At 38.1% G+C, this 16,802-nt stretch overlaps 2 protein-coding genes across 3 annotated transcripts in view; both read right to left on the bottom strand.

Annotated features, from left to right (window-relative positions):
- Positions 1-439: 439 nt before the first annotated feature.
- On the bottom strand, positions 440-6,649 carry LOC136665959 (glutathione S-transferase Mu 3-like). Its single transcript, XM_066643861.1, has 8 exons — positions 6,502-6,649; positions 5,937-6,012; positions 2,860-2,924; positions 2,689-2,770; positions 2,115-2,212; positions 1,920-2,015; positions 1,029-1,139; positions 440-890 (listed from the first exon to the last, which is right to left on the bottom strand). The coding sequence occupies exons 1-8, from the start codon at positions 6,529-6,531 to the stop codon at positions 795-797; spliced, it is 654 nt and encodes a 217-aa protein (XP_066499958.1). The 5' UTR covers positions 6,532-6,649; the 3' UTR covers positions 440-794.
- A 2,156-nt stretch (positions 6,650-8,805) lies between these two features.
- The window catches only part of ampd2b (adenosine monophosphate deaminase 2b), a 28,387-nt gene continuing 20,390 nt past the window's right edge, over positions 8,806-16,802 (bottom strand). For both annotated transcript variants that reach the window (XM_066643444.1, XM_066643445.1), the window contains exons 12-18: positions 15,695-15,858; positions 15,030-15,156; positions 14,213-14,376; positions 13,547-13,667; positions 12,663-12,836; positions 12,304-12,414; positions 8,806-10,453 (exon numbers count right to left, since the gene is read on the bottom strand). In XM_066643444.1, the coding sequence (XP_066499541.1) occupies positions 10,238-10,453; positions 12,304-12,414; positions 12,663-12,836; positions 13,547-13,667; positions 14,213-14,376; positions 15,030-15,156; positions 15,695-15,858 (1,077 nt within the window). In that variant the 3' untranslated portion in view covers positions 8,806-10,237. The remainder of the gene's footprint in view (positions 10,454-12,303; positions 12,415-12,662; positions 12,837-13,546; positions 13,668-14,212; positions 14,377-15,029; positions 15,157-15,694; positions 15,859-16,802) is intronic.

Below are 16,802 nucleotides of genomic sequence, written 5' to 3'. Positions count from 1 at the left end.
AACAAATGTCTTTGCTTTGTTTTATCTATAGACATATTTTTATAGGATTCAAGATCCAATCTAATACAGCTTCAGCAACCCACGGTACTGCTGGTATCACAAGAAAATGCTACATCTGATTTCACCTTGTTCACTGTGATATTAATTCAACATAGAATTTTGATAAAATATATAGAATGTTGTGCACATTTTTTGCACCATTGAAAAGCCTAAGTAAAGTGCTGTTAACCACCACTTATTGAATTATACCCTAACTTTAATCCTAACCATGACATTACTTTACAGAAATTTTTGCAATGCAAGCCATTTTGCAATATTTATGTCCACATAGGAAATATTATACACAACATCCTCTAAGGCCTCACTGACTGAATGTATCTTTCATGGTTCATTCATGCTCCGCCAATGAATAGTAATAAACAATAAAATGAGAATAATCCACATTTCAACATTTTATTGGATCAAAAATGGACATTATCCAATGCTTTCCTGACATGTAACTCTAAATTGAAAGTCCTTAAAAACGCTCTTCTCTACAGAAGCAAACTAATTCCTATCCATTTTCTCCTGTAAACAATAAATTCAAATCTGTGCTGTGCTTATATAGTTGCAGGGTTTTGCTTTTGTTAGCACATTTCTAAAAAAATGGTGATTTGACTAAAGACTGAATTACAAAATGTTTTTTGCACAGCTACATTTAAGGCATTTCAGAACCACATATGACATTTTTTGGCCATCATTATAACATAACATCTAGTACCATTTTTAATCCATCCTTGACAAAGTGCCTCTCCTCACTCTTTTTTGTTTCCCCACTTTGCCATCTTGTTGTTGACTGGCCCTTTCATGAACCTGCTTGACTTCATGTAAGCAGAAATCTTCTCAAGTGCCTGAAAGAGAAACAATTGCAACAAAGACTTAATTTTACTTTATTAAGACATCTTTACGAGATCACATTAAAGTTTCAAAAACAGTGGAAGACATTTAAAATAAACTCTAAATCACAGTTTAATTAATGAAATCCAAACCTCAAATCGGTCCAGCAAATCTTTGAGGTTCTTGAAGTCATCCAGGCACTTGGGCTCAAACATGCGGTGCTGATCCAATAGCTCATACATGATGAAATCCACAAATGTGATCTACATCAACAGAGGAAATTAGAATGACTGTGCTCTACACTGGAACATGATTTGCAAAAAGAAAGTCAATTATAAACATGCGGTACAAATGTATCCCAACAACGCTTATAAGAAGTGTGTTAATCCACTTTAATCTGCTATTGGGATTGTTGGTGATGTAGCATGTAAAGTTCACATGAAACTGGTGGCACTGAACATGCATTAATGGTGCCAGTGAGGCTAGGTACAGCCTTAGTCACCAGGGAGGCCAGCGTGGTTTTAAGGTTGATGATGGTGTAGGACTGTAAGCCTGGCTTGGAGGGTGGTGGGTCTTGGACAATAGACTTCACTTTTGAGCCTTCTGGAGGTTTTGTGGGCTTAATTCAGTGAAACACCAGGGAGAGGAGGTGCCTGCCGGATGACCCCTGTGTAGAGCTAATGATACAGTGGCTGGTTTGGGTACTCATGGGGTGGGGTCAATGAGAAACCCTAGTTGTTAAGGATAGCTAGTTGCTGATTGAATCATAAACGGCCGCAGCAACCAGTGTTGAGGTGTAGGATTGAACAGGAATTTTGGTAGCTGCAGGTAGGCAGATAGTGAGGTGGGCCTCATGTGAAGCTCTAATGGATTGGCTCAGTAATGCCATGAATCTATATAGAAAAAAATGTTTTACTTTAAATGAAACATATTTAGTGGGTGTTCCCCAAGTGCTGACAATCCATGACATGCTCATCATAACTGTGATAAACATTATCATATTTACCCTGTTGATTTTTATTATTTTCCTGTGACATTTTTACCTTGTCACCAGCGAACCACTTCCTCTCCCCCAAAAAGTCAGAGAATTGTTTAAGTACTCCTGGCAACGCCTCCAAGTATGCTTGCTTTTTAGTGTCCTGGTAGAAGATATAAACATACACATTTTGTTATACAGCACTCACTTCATACAGTCGACAAGAACACGTTTACATCATCCTCAAACAGTGATCACTCACATAATCTCGATAGCAGAGAATGACAAAACCATTACGGAAGTCCATCGCCTGATTCTCCAGGATGTCCACTCTGACCTTCTCATCCTCTGTCTCTCCACCTTGACATTGTAAGAGAGATATGAAATAAAAACAAAATCTTAAAAAGCATTTGGTGGAAGCAACAATTTGTGACAGATCAAATCTGATATTAAAAGCCACAAAATTTACACAGAAAATGTAACCATTGGTACTTAGTTTGGGTTACTTACTTTAAGAAAAACACTCAAATCATATGAAAGTAGTCACTAAATGGAAAAGTCCTCAAAAAAAAAAAAAAAAAAAAAAAAAAACCCTGAAAGAATAAGCCGCAAAAAAACCTAGGAGCATTCTTGAAAATAAAGTATCAAACCACATGAAATCAACTTTGCTTTCAACTAATTTAAAAATGTCCTAATAATATTCGGGATCACTGTATATTTACAAGAGCTAAGATTAAATAGTGCAAATAGTTAACAGAACAGCACTGTAATATTGCAACACTGAAACAAAATTAAAATATGCAGAGTTAAATAAATGTATTATGATGAGCACTTACAGAGGTTGTGCTTGCGGGCAATGTATCTCATGATGGCATTACTCTGTACAATCTTCCTGTCACCATCCTCCAGGTAAGGCAACTATAGGAATAACTCAAAGTTAGTTATTTTGGTTTGGAGTGAGAAATAAAATATCACTTTGCTCCAATCACAATCATATCATTGCTTACGTTAGGGAAGTCCATTTTGAGTTTGGCCTTGTCTTCAAACCAGCACGTTTTGTCATATGTTGGAGCTGCAGATGGAGAAAAATTAGATCATTGCTTGAGGGTACAGGAGAATTGTAATAATCTGTGCCAGTTCGATTCTGAAGTCAAGGTTTGAACATTAATATTAGAAATATGTTGAATTTACACAGGTTTAGAAAAAATCCAGGCTATTAAAAAAAAGAAAGAAAGAAAGAAAAAGACTTAAATACACATGCAGAACTATGACATTTAATCACTTAAAATTCATAGAACATTTTAATGTGGAATTTTCATTTCTTTATGATTCATTTTAATGAATTATGCATCATCAAATGCTACATAAGGTAGCTTGGAAGCTTTATATGATTTAATTAAAAGCAATAATATTAAAAACAGAAACAACTTGCACATGTATAGGCTAATATGCTACAAATATAAATGTTGAAAACCCATGTTTTATTGTAACCACTACATCCTTAATTTTATATATTTTATGTATAAATTTACATTTTATTTTGCTTCTACATTCAGTAGGTGTATGCAAAGGTTGGTGTATCCACAGGATACATTTAAAGAAAACCGGAGCAGACATTCCCAGAAAGCAGAGGCTACCTTATTTAATGCATAAGATCAGATGGTTTGCTACTTGTTTTGGACAATGTCCTAGGTCCACAATGGCCCTTTACAGACACACTTGCTTTATGTTCACAATGTTATTTTGATATCCAAAAAAGGCAAGTATGTCAGAGTACTCCTCTGCAGTCAGGGCCGGCCCTTCCATTAGGCAATATAGGCAAATGCTAAGGGCGCCGTTTGCCAGGGGGGTGCTCGCGTGCATAATGTTTTTTTTTTTTTTTTTTTTTACAAATGAACAATTAATAAATATGAAAACAAAAAGTCCACATAATCATAAGTTCATTGTTTAATAAAATTAGTCAAATTAATAATTATAATAACAACACACGATATCTATCACACCCCCCCCCCTCGCGGCTCCCACCCCCGCAGGCTCTGCGCACCTCGTTACTGTTTCTCAGTGGGGAAAAAGACAATGGCCGTAAAGATGTCAATAAGGCAGAAATCCTCTGGTGCCCAGGGCAGAAAAAGGACAAAAGAGGAAGAAGAAAGGCAGCAAAAAACCAGAGGTAATATAATATGCTGAATTAACACTATAGTGTATGTTGTACAGTAGAAGTTCCCTTCAGAAAACAGTTACCCTCTTCCCTAAACTCATTAAAGAAATTTGAAAAGGCCTCATAACCCCCTCCCCCATTTTCCCTAAATTAGCAGGTCTTAATCCTCGTTGATTAGAGAAACTTCAGATGTCGCTAATGTAATCGCCTTCTATCGTCTCTTTTGTATTGGATTTGGCAAAAGCTCCAATTAAAGTGGTACCGGAGTCGGGACCTTTCTAGCACTTGCTGAATTGTAATTGAAGGGTGCTTAGTTTTAATATGAGAATGCATGTTTGATGTGTTTCCATCTTCGGCAGAGAATTTTTATCTTACACACTGACTCATAAGTTTGCTGGCGCTCCCTTTCTATTTGAAACAAATCCAAAATGTTGCCAATCTGTAGCAGTGGTGTTTTTGTTTGAAACCAGCTCGCTTGACTCACAACTAACACTCGTCATCATTGTGGCTTTTTCCCTTCTGTATGATCTTATTGAAACCCATCACTCCATAACCAATCAGTGAGCTCCAACTGCTTACCCCACCCACAGATCTTTTTAACGGATGCGCAAAATGTCTTACATGTCCCATTTTTCAAAGTACAGATTTGGCACGTTGCATCACGTCACGTGGTTAATATACTGCCACAATTTTACAATACTGCCATCATACTGCCCAATCCTAGTAGGTGCTATTATTAGCTTAGCTCAGCAAGTTTTTAAAATAATATATATTAAAATACACATATGCAAATATGTAGGTAGCTCTTAGAATATCTGCCACTCTTCCTGTTACAGTGGCTGCTGCTGAAAGGAGCTTCTCTAGGCTCAAACTCATTAAAATATACCCGAGATCTACTATGGGTCAAGAACGCCTTAGTGGACTTTCTGTGATTAGTATAAATTGTGAGATCTCACAGCAGACGGTGTCATAGATGACTTTGCTCTAAAAATGGCAAAGCGAATTAGGCTGTAAAAAAATGTTGCAGTAGGCATATTGCACTGATGGTAGTTGTTTCTTATTTATTTTTTAATTTACTATTAATATTTAAAAGTTGTTCTCGGCACTACTCTATGTAAAATAGTTTTAAAATATTTTTTGAGCAACACCTTTATATTTATTTATTGTTATACTGTAATATTTATAATTCATTTGCTTTTTATTTGTTTCTTTAACACTGATTTAACTGTTTTACTGTTGTTTTTGCTCTAAAATTAAAAAAAACTCAATAACTGCAAAGCTTTACAGTGTCTGTGTGAGTGTATAAACCCGATGATTGATGATGCAGGGGGCAACAACCAAACTTTCGCTTAGTGCACCATTGTCAGGGCCACATTGGTCAGGGCCAGCTCTGTCTGCAGTTTCAGCCTTGTTTATGACACAGCACACATAACCAATGGACATCTTTTGCAGGGATGATAATTTTAAGGCAATCCAAATGAAACCAGAGCTGACATATTTCAAATTGTGTCTAAGAAACAAACAAACATTTGGCCAAAATGTATTGCATGTGTTTGTGTATGTGTTTTAACAGTACAAAAACTAAACTAAATGTATTCTCACAAGCATTGGCTGTGTTTGTGTTTCTTAGTTACACCTTCCCAGTCACCTTCGTTTTTACTGTGTAGTGTAGTTTGTAAACGGTCCCTTAGCACTCGCGGAGATGGCGGCAGCCGTTAGAAAACAATACATTTCGTGTTTTTTTTTTAAATGGCAAACATTTCTGACATAAACTGAGTTGTCGCTGCTTGTCTTGGATCCCAAAAACAATACTTTGCAAGTATTAACTCATTTGCATGCACCGTTTGAGAGCTATTGAATAAAGAAATCTGAATATGCGAATATGAAACCAACACTGAAGAAGAGAATGAAGTTCATCAGAAGTACCTTCTCCACAGGAGTAGAACTTGTCCTCATACTGTGTCCCCGTGTATTCCAGTAGCAGGCGGGCGGGCTGAGCGAGCTTTAGGGGAACAGACACAAACACAAGACAAGCGGGAGTTTATTCAGAGTTTAAAAGTCTGAAAGAAGACATTGCTCTCAAGTGCAAGTCCAGTTCATCTGGTTAAACCGAGTGCAGACACTCCGGTGTATTTAGGCGGTCACAGCTGCAGTGGTACTGCGCTAGACGACACACCAAAGTTCAAAACGTTGCAGGGTTTTTCGACTTTGATGGCTAATCTTCCTGTATGATTGCTACTAACTGTGTTCCAATTTGCTCTTCGTTAACATGCATAAACAGGTCCTCAAAATTAACACATTGCATTTATATAAGTTAAATCGTATTTATTTCTAGAAGGTTCTCAGTGCATGTGCCCCTCAGTTGGACACTGCCCTTAAAGCTTCTCATTAGCAACACACACTCAACGCGTTAAAAGGGTCAACATGTGCCTGCTAAATCGATCTTAAATCTGCAGAATTACTGCTTTCTTCTTCCAGAGCTCGTACTTACCCCCCGAATGTCCCAGTAAACCAGTTTCATCGTGCCTTCCGAACAACTCTTGGTCTCAACACTCCGCCAAACAGAGGAGAATCTCACTGAGATGTACCCCTCAACATGAAATCCAGCGCAGGGAGGAGAGCTGCGCTATTGCAGCCAATCACCGAGAGGGGGCGGGGTCTCGGTGTGCGCACGCGCTCATCCACACTTACACTCTCGTTCTCACACACATACACACTGCGCCCTTACATAAGCGGTTATATGAGCACATTGAGAATGTCGCCAGTTTCAGAGTAGACAATGTAAAGGGGATTGGCACTGGGATAAAGGCCTTTATATGAAAGAAAAAAAATAAAAAGGTATTTACTGCCAAAAACGGCAGTACTTTGCTTACAAGTCATTTCTTAAAGTAAAATATTTTTTCTTGAACTCAAAATTTTTACTCAAATCTAATTTCTGTTAATCAGCATTATTTGTACGTTATTTCCAAGAACTAAGCCCTTAAAAATTTAAAAGTGGCATAGATACAACTTTGCTTTTATTTAGCAGATATGGAACTATAAATATTGGTATTCCCCTCCTCTGTCTTCACCTACCTGCAGCACAAAAGCCCACACCCCAAGTTGACAGGATTGGATCTTTAGGTTCAAAAACACACGTTGCAGGTGGATTGGCGACTTAAAGTGTCCGTAGGTGTGAGTGTGTGAGTGAATGTGTGTGTGTCTGTGTTGCCCTGTGAAGAACTGGCGTCCCCTCCAGGGTGTATTCCTGCCTTGTGCCCAATGATTCCAGGTAGGCTCTGGACCCCCCGCGACCCTAAAAAATTGGATAAGCGGTTACAGATAATGGATGGATGGATGGATCTTTAGGTTTGTGATTATATGAAAGCCTGGCTGTCTGAATTGTCTCCTTTGAGACTGTCTTTGGAACACTACAGTTTCAAGGTGGAATTACTCAACTGTTTATTTCTCTCATGGAAAATACACACCCTGGGAACACACCCTGGAAGGGCACCAATCCTTCACACGGCGACACACTCACACCTATGGACACTTTTGAGTAGGCAATACAACTACTGGCTGCCCGTCACTCCGGTTGTGTGTTCACAGTCCCTAGTGCACTAGTGTGTGTGTGTGTGTTCACTGTCACAGATAACACAGTTAAATGCGGGAGACGTAAATTTGATTGTACATTGAACAATGACAAACAATTGCATATTTACGTTTACTAACGTGTGTTTTTGGACCATGGGAGGAAACCAGAGCACCCGGAGGAAACCACACAGACACGGGGAGAACCCACAACCTACATGTTTCACTACCATGCTACAAAATATTGAGGAGCTGAAATCCTATAAAACGCAAGAAAGGGAAAACATTTAACTATCAAAACTACAAAAGGTGGTCTCATCAGTTTCCAAACTTTTACAGAGGTTTGTTAAAAGACATGGTGGTGTAAACCTGTCCCTGTACCAATCTTTTTGATAAGTGTTGCTGGCAAGACATTAAAAAATGGGCAGTTCTCAGTTTAAAATGTTGTCATTACTCTGTGTTTCATTTTCTATACTGTAGATTATTTATTTTACCCATATGACAATGTGGAAACTTGTAAAAAACAAAAATTGTTAGATACATTCAGATACTATTGATCTATTGAATTCAGACATATTTTTCCAACTTAAATCCAGTCATTAGAATCTGGCTCCAGTTTCTGCTTCCACATATCCTCATATATCTTTTTCCACAGAAATCTCTCTGAATAATGAATAACTTTTACTCTTTGGGTTGGAACCTAATTGCAGGGTGGTATTTCACTTATGCACAGTGAAGTGCAGTATAGATGTGTATACACTGTGTAGGTATGTGTATGTGTGTCACAGTTAACTGAATTGGGAGTGGCTTAAGTGTCTTCAAACAATTTTGAAAAAGCTGTTTTAAGAGCCACTGTTCAGTGTATATTGAGCAGAGGTAACCCCAGCCCATCCAAATGGCTTTAGACACACCTCAGCCAGATTTGAGCACTGAACTCTGTACCCAGGATCAGGCACCTTAGGAAGGTGAAGAAAACAAAGGCTTAAGGGTTTGTGAGTTGAATCAGAATTTGTTATAAAATATCAATATACAAATATATGGTTTTGTAAGAGGACATTTAATAACAAAGAATGATTAATGGGGACATTGTTAAAAGTGGCAGATATAACTATTTTTAATATTAATAATAATGTTTCAGTACACTTTTATGAACTATTTACCAATAAACAAACAAACAAACAAACAAAAACATCTCAAAATCTTTTATTTATGAGATAACAGACCAGAGGAAAATAAACATCACTTTTGATATGAATTTTTGATTTGTAATAAATAACAATTCAATCACAATGATTCAAGAACACACCCATACAAAACAGAACTGATACTAATGGGTAAATACACCAATAAAACACAAAGAATTCCATAATAAACAATGGGCACTACCAGGGTAAATCAAGAGAAGAGTACAACACATGTTTCTAAATGAAAGATTAGAGAAGTTTGTCTGAAATCAAGCTGAACTCACAGACACAGTGTAGAATAGCAGCTCCACTGCATGGGAGCAGAATCCATGCAAGCCATGTTTTATTACAAGTGTCCATAATAAACTGTACGATGTTCATGATCCAGAGAAGTCTCTATTCAAGCTCTAGACAGGAGGTGCTGCAAATGCCAGACCAATTTTTTTTTAATGATAAATGCAATAATAATTTGCATTGATAGTGCAATAAACAAGGCATTGGAGCAACACCAACACAAAACTGTTCAAAAACAGCAATAGGTACATTTGCCATGCTTGCTGGTAATCATTTTGGAAGTAGACTTGGAGCCGTGGCACTGCTTTAGCAAATCCTGACTAGAGTTTTGTCCATTTGTATAAAACTAACCACTAGTTGTTGACGACAACATGAGGTGTATAGCTTTGAGGAATGGTAGGTACAGGTAGTACCAATGCTAGTTTGAATTTTAGTTCACAGCCAACACTGCATTCACAAAATGGAATTTCCATGCTGAATAAATTTAATTTACTTGATCCAAATGTAAACAGCATTTCCACATAAACTGTATGTTTAAATGTTGGACAACACCTTTTGAAATTTATGAATATAGCAACTTGTGTGTGCACACTGCTAAAATTTGCAATTGCTCACATACATCTTGTATCATCTCTGTAGTAAAACACAGACCCCAAGAACAGTGTAGTCTGGAGCAGCTGGACATTAGGCTAAAGTCATAATACCCAGTGACAAACATCAGCTAGAGAGGTCCACAATCCCCCAACACTGAGAGGAGCTGTGGTCTTTAGGAAAAGGAGCCCACTCTCAAGTAAATATTAGAATGAGTTGGAATAGATCTATGCAATAGATCAGCACCTTACCTCTCTGATAATCTCATAGCTGAATGCAACCAAATCCTCACAACAATTTTCCAACATCTATTGTAAAGACTTTATAGAAAATTAGAGGCTGTTACTGCAGTGAAGAAAGACCAACTGCCTAACGATGCCCTTGATTTCATGCTGGACGAGAAGGCGTTTACATCATTACTGTAATGTCTTTCAGTTTACGTACCTTTGTACATACCTTGCCTATAACTGTTTTATATTATATTTTATTCATGTGGAAAATTATGGATTTGAATCAGGTAAATTCTATGCATTCTATGCATTCTATGCCAACATTTTCTGTTTTGCTTTAGCATCAACTGTAGTATTCCTACTGCTCCCTGGGTGTCGCAGTCATGCAAAGAGAGCCTTCCTCCTCAATAGTCTCCAGCTCCTCACTCCTCACTGCCTGTGTGATAAGATTCAGCTCCTCACACAGGGTCTCAAAGCGGTAGGCCACACGGATGTCCGGCACATTAGTCCGGCGAATGTCGTTGCTTTCCTGACCTTCTTTGATGTAGTTGGGGCCCAACCAGTAACTCTTCATCTAAATGAAGAAGAAATACTAATTATACCTAAACATACACAGCATAAATATACAGTTTACAACAAATAAATCGTATATACAACACTTGTCAAAGAGCATCTCTTAATAGTCACACACCCGAAAAACCAACCTCAACAAGATGGCTGCTACTGTTGTTTTTAGCAATGCAATTTATATATCATGTCATTAATAAATGTCACAGCATCAATTTAATTAGAGATTACATAACAAACCAATACAGTCCATGATGTTTTAAACATCTTCTTAGCCCAATATGTTAGTATACATAAATGATCTTAAAATAAAATTTTACTTTTGTGCAAACTGTAGCTTTGAGCCCTAAAAAATCTTGTTTGATTGAATACATTTGGGGTGAAAATTTGCATGCATTTGTTCATTCATTCATTATCTGTAACCACTTATCCTGTTCAGGGTTGCGGTGGGTCCAGAGCCTACATAGAATCATTGGGCGCAAGGCAGGAATACACCCTGGAGGGGGCACCAGTCCTTCAAAGGGCAACACAGACACACACACCCACACCTACAGACACTTTTGAATCTCCAATCAACCTACCAACGTGTGTTTTCGGACCGTGGGAGGAAACCAGGAGCACCCGGAGGAAACCCACGCGGACACGGGGAGAACACACCAACTCCTCACAGACAGTCACCCGGAGCAGGAATCGAACCCACAACGGCCCCTGGAGCTGTGTGACTGTGACACTACCTGCTGCGCCACCGTGCCGCCCGCATGCATTAGTTGTTCCACTGAAATGGTCCTTTAAAATGTGCCTTTAAGGAATGTCTGCCCCTGTGATTCCAAATCTCAGTTCTAAGTTTGTGCATTCACTTGATTCCTCTGTGCATTCACTTAATTCAACCGATTAACCCATATTTCTTGGTATATTGGCAAGGATAAAAGATAAAACATTGGGTGTAAAGATTACTATTTAAATGCTGGTCATATGCCACTCTTTGTATTGTTTTATAAAAATTGGTGAATACAGTGATACAGTGGGTGGTTAGAGTATTCAGGGGCTGGGATCAACGAATAACCGTAGGTGTTAAGGGTAGCTGGTTGCTGATCAGATCATAAACGGCCACAGCAACCCTAGTGTTGAAGTGTATGATACAAACAACAGAAATTGTGTGGCTGCAGGTAGGAAGAGAGTGTGGTGGGCCCTATGTGAAGCTTTAATGGATTGGCATAGGATATTTTACATCTTATCCTGTGTATGATTATAATAATAATTGATGAAAGTGCAAATTACAGCATCTAAAATTGCTCTGACCAACTCCGTCATTAGATTTAGCCTTAGCTCATCTGCAGGTGTACCTTCGAGCAGTAAATCCTGCTCCTAGTCATCTAAACAATCTGCTTTACACATCAGATGTATAAACACTTTTTCTGGTTCGATTGATATGTATATATAGTTTTTAGAAGTCTATTTCTTCTAATTAGTCTTTTTTTTTTCATTTTTATTTAAATGATTAAATATTTTAGCACGTGTTATAGATTCTGTCTGACACCTCGAGCTGAACATTTAACCAACGCAGCAAAAATAACAAAGAGAGGCAAGACATTCTCAAAATTTTGGAGTCAATTACCAGGCCCCCAAAGCTGTGTAAGCAGAGTTAGCAACGAAAATGCAAAAAGTGAGTTGCTAACCTGTGCTATAGGTCAAAGCTCTATGTGCCATATGCTATTAGAAGTGCTGCGATTTACAGCTCTTTCATGTATAAGGTATCAATGTAGTAATCATGTAAAATATAACTGTTATTGACTCAGGCAGTGGGAATGATTAATGCTAAGTGAGTGTGTGGGACTTTGTGTTAGAGTGATTCAGCACCTTGTGTGAGAAACCACTCATGAGGACGCTGTTTCTGGCCAGCTCACACATATCACAGGAGCTGAGCTTCCACACCTGAGCAGCGATACTGTACTCCTCCATCAGTGGCTCCTGCAATGCACACACACGCAATTCATATTTTAAGATTCTTTAAGAAACAAACAGAATTCCTCTGGTGTTGCTTGTAAATGTTTTATCAGAGGTGGTCAGAATAGTTTGGTAACCTGAGGTAACCTGAGGTACCTACCATTTCTGACTAAAGAATAATGAACATCTAGGAAGTTCTGGCTTTGTTCCATTGCAGTCAAATACCAAAGCAGAACAGACATGCCTTGAATGCAGGTGTAGGATGAGCTCACCTTTGTGAAATGGAACTGGAGTGGGTCATCAGTAGATAAGGAGACCATCAGGCCTCTGGACAGATACTCGGGCAGTGGATTGCGGTGGTAACTAAGGAACAGGCTGTTGTTGCTGAGAGGAGACATGGCAATGCCAATCTGAGCCAGATAATACAGGTACTGCAACACTGGAGCCTGCCAAGAACACATACATAAATATGCACATACAACTAAGACCCTCAGCAACACTGTCAGCTAAGCTGAACACAGGCAAGTTCCTCCTACAGGCAGAAGAAGACATGTAAGTAACTATATATGTATAACAGAACTGACTGAACTAATATTTAAGTGAAAGAGTACAAAGAGTACATAAAAATCTTAAATTCTAAACTTTAAAATTAGAGTAAAATAACCCTTTTTAGGAATTGATTATATACACTTAATGTTGTACAGGATATTTAGCTCAGTAATTGTATCACAACTCATCATGTGATAATAAGCTTAACAATTACATATCTAAAATGTAAAGGAAGCATAACTTTGAAATGTGTGTGATTGTATACGTTGAAGAGAAGCTACTGTGTGTAGTATTTCAAGAAAATCCATGACTTGACCAGACAGGCCCTAAAAGAGCTGGTATGGATCAGCATAAAGGGCTGGGATTTTTCTAATGTAAACAGAAGTTCCAGCTCACTTGATCAAAACATTCTTCCATGTATAACCGGACCCATACTGCCTCCACAGTAATAACATTGAGAGCGAGTATAAACATGTATGATGATCTTTTGAAAAGTTACTAACTGCCAGCTTTTATGAAAAGAGCAGACAGATAAAAGTAACAGTAAAAACGTATAGCCATTGTTCATAATGAGGAAATGAAACGTTCTAGCAACACCTATTCTCACCTTCCTGAGCAGCAGCCCATGGGAAATGTTCTCTGAGAGCATGAAGCCGGACACCAGGTGGTGGATGGGACCTGCCTCTCCACAGTGTGGCCTCAACACAAACGTGTTGAAGTTCCTCTTCCTGGCGGATAAAGCAGGGTTAATTTAGAAAAATAATCACAAATCTGTCAAAAGAGCATCTTGTGCCTTTTTGTTTCTTTCTTAACATTTTTAACTTGTGTACTTAAAGTGTGTGCGCTTAAAAAAGTTATTTTTCAGTGGTGTGCTCATTAATGGTGCATCTGTAGCACCTACCAAGCCACAAACTGAAATAAAACACAGAGACATTCTGATTTTGTGCTGCATTTTGCATCAAATTCTGCGACTTTTGAATATTCTTATCCAAGGTTGTCCTCTGACTGTGCTGGAATATTGTTTATGTGAGAGCACAAAGACGAGGTTAAACAAAGCAAAATTCCTTAAGACCTGTGGAAACTGTTAAATTGTGGAAGGGGTATAATACGTCACTTTTTAAAAGTATCTAAATTCACTAATTAGAAAAACAGTCTTAAACACTTTTGGTAGCATTTGAATGTAATTTACTTGTGAATGGCACTGGCAATCAATATATCAGTGAGAAAACTGAATAAAATTAGCACGGATGTGAGCAGTGTATCTGAATGTTACCTGCGCAGGTGGTTAAGCACAGTCATATTGGCGAACATGTAGTAGAGATAGTAGGAATAAGGTGGATTATCTTCCTCTATCCAGTTTGCAGGCAGAGGACTGTCCAGGTTAAAGATGTGCTGCTCTGGTTTGGACTCATCGTCAACGCTGTCAAAACCGACGACCTGTTGGACACAGGAGCAGTGTTTACTCAGAGAGCAGGGACGTGATCCATTATAAAGAAAATGTGATTGCCATGTTAGAGGCCAAACCACTGTAGCAAAACAGTGTGTGGTTTTACTAGATTTCTTTTCTCTAGTGTTTATACCCACAGTGTCAGTGATGAGGCTGCATGAGATCAGAGGTAATTTGTGCCATGAGAGATGACCTAGGAGTAAAAGACACATTCTACACGGCTTTGTCACAGAGTGAAATTTGAAATGCAATGAAATTCATTTACTAGTGAATGTATCAAAACCTTTTAAAGTCTCCAAAAAGTAGTCAGATCTACAAACCCCATTTCCAGCAAAGTTGGGACATTTTGTAAAATGTGATAAAAACAAAAAAAATTAGAATGTAATTCTTGTTGTAAGTATCAATTAGTAATATGTTTAAACTTAACAAATCTAATTAAGTTTCACATTCAAAATGCTGATAATCTTTTCTTTGTGCATTTGTCTGTTAAATAAAGGTTCACATGAATTAACAAATTACAGATTTCAGTTCTTACTGCACTTTTAGGGTGTCCCAACTGAGACACTGGGAATGGGGTTTGTAATTAGGCAGCGTCTAATCTATACTCTTGTATCAAAAGCAATGTTGTGACCTGAGTACTCACATGCTGCAGGAAAAGATGCAGTTCTGTGTGGCTGCTTGGGTCAATGGTGGCTTCAAACAGAGGCATGAAGATGTTCTCTAGCATCTCCTGGAAATTGCACAGTTGCTTCTTTGTGTGGTAGACATCGCTGTAAATAAATAATAATTTAAAAAAAAACAACAGGATAAGCAATCATGACAATTACAACTTTTATAAATTTATCTTTTATACATTTCTCACCCTAGACTCTCTGTCTCAGGGGCTCCATAAAGAGTGGGTTAATGATAAGTTTATGAAGATTTGTTGATGAAATGACTACATAGGAACTGATGAAGTGTTAATGAAGTGTTCATCTGGAGTTATTAAAGAATACATGAATTGTTAATACATTTTGATGACCTGTTAGTAAATAGTTGATTTAGGGTTAATAAAGGGTTGATGGAGAGGTGCTGATGAAGAAATAATAAAGAAGTAATGGCTTGTTAATGAAGTCCTAATTAAAGAAAATATGAATAGAGCTGATCAAGGGATAATGAAGTGTTTGTCAAGTGTTTATAAACATTTAATAAAGAGTTAATGAAGAGCCAATGAAGCGTTTCTGCAATGGTCTCTGTAGTGTAAGAGGTTTATGTAATAAACAGTGGGATACTTGATGTGTAATTGTGAAAGCAGACAGCACCACTCACAATAGCCGAGGCACTTGGACGAGCCAGCGGACATTATTAGAGTAAACCTGGTGTTTTACTGCCCACTGAGCCAGTTTATCCCATTCATCCCTGGAGCGACCGTAGATCGAGAGACGCAGCTCCACATTCTGATATTTACTCTCCTCCAGATCAGCCATTACCTCCTGTAACACACCACACAGCCAACAGGGGGAGACACTCAGTACTGACCATAGAGTACATTTACCACATTTCACACAAAACATATTATAACACATTTACTTACATCTAGAATACGGATGTTTAATGTTACAAATCTTGTTTGTGGACGTGTCCCCCGCAAAATTAGAAAACAGCTGCAGTTGCTTTTTGTCGCAGATATTTTTTTGCGCCACTGAGGTTAACGTGTTTTGGCAGCGACTCAGACAAAGTGTGGGTCTACTTTCAGCTTTAGTTAAGGCGCCTGTTCAAATATAAAGCTGCTCCAATCATCTGCATCACTGGCCTCTGATTCACCGTCAGAGTCTGGTTCATAAAGTTAGTGTTTTATAAAGCCCTGCTCTGTGCTTGAGATCAGTAATGAGAGCGTAAAATATAGCTATGACGGACAATTATAGCGACTTATAGCAATTATATCATGAAAGCGGCTTGTAAATAACGTCTTGTCAGGGTAACACAGGAGGATCTGAGAGTTTGTGAGAAAGCACTGTAAACATGCAGCAAGTTAACGTTAGTCTCTGGCATTTTTTTTTGCAATTCCACAAATGCTGTTCCAGGTAATTATAAATGCGGTATTGTACTGCCTTATCTACATAGGAATCAGCTTATAGCTAATATTTTGGGTATGGGCTTGGCTTTGACTCTGTAAACAGAGTCCTCCCAATATTAAACTCACTCCTACACCCTTGACTGTAATAACAAATGTAAGCTGGCTGTAATTAAGGAAAATTGAGCTTAATGTAGCAGTCAAACATTTCCTTCCATTAAACCTATATTACACATTTAGTCTGCTCCAATGACGGTGAAGTCATGTTATAATGTATATCATATGGGCTTGACATAGTCCTACACATAGTCCTTCCTACAGAAGCATCATTCAACCCAAATAATAAAAATTAAAACATTATTT

Source organism: Hoplias malabaricus, chromosome 14 (genome assembly GCF_029633855.1).
Source record: "Hoplias malabaricus isolate fHopMal1 chromosome 14, fHopMal1.hap1, whole genome shotgun sequence".
In the NCBI taxonomy this organism is placed as follows: Eukaryota; Metazoa; Chordata; class Actinopteri; order Characiformes; family Erythrinidae; genus Hoplias; species Hoplias malabaricus.
Note: the sequence above shows the minus strand (reverse complement) of the source record. Positions and strands in the feature narration are given on the sequence as shown.

Coding starts and splice junctions, on each gene's coding strand:
- LOC136665959 (XM_066643861.1), bottom strand. CDS start 6,531: ATGAAACTGGTTTACTGGGACATTCGGGGG. Junction 2,016..2,114: donor TTCTCTGCTATCGAGATTAT/GTGAGTGATCAC, acceptor ATCTTCTACCAG/GACACTAAAAAGCAAGCATA. Junction 1,140..1,919: donor AGTGGTTCGCTGGTGACAAG/GTAAAAATGTCA, acceptor CTGTTGATGTAG/ATCACATTTGTGGATTTCAT.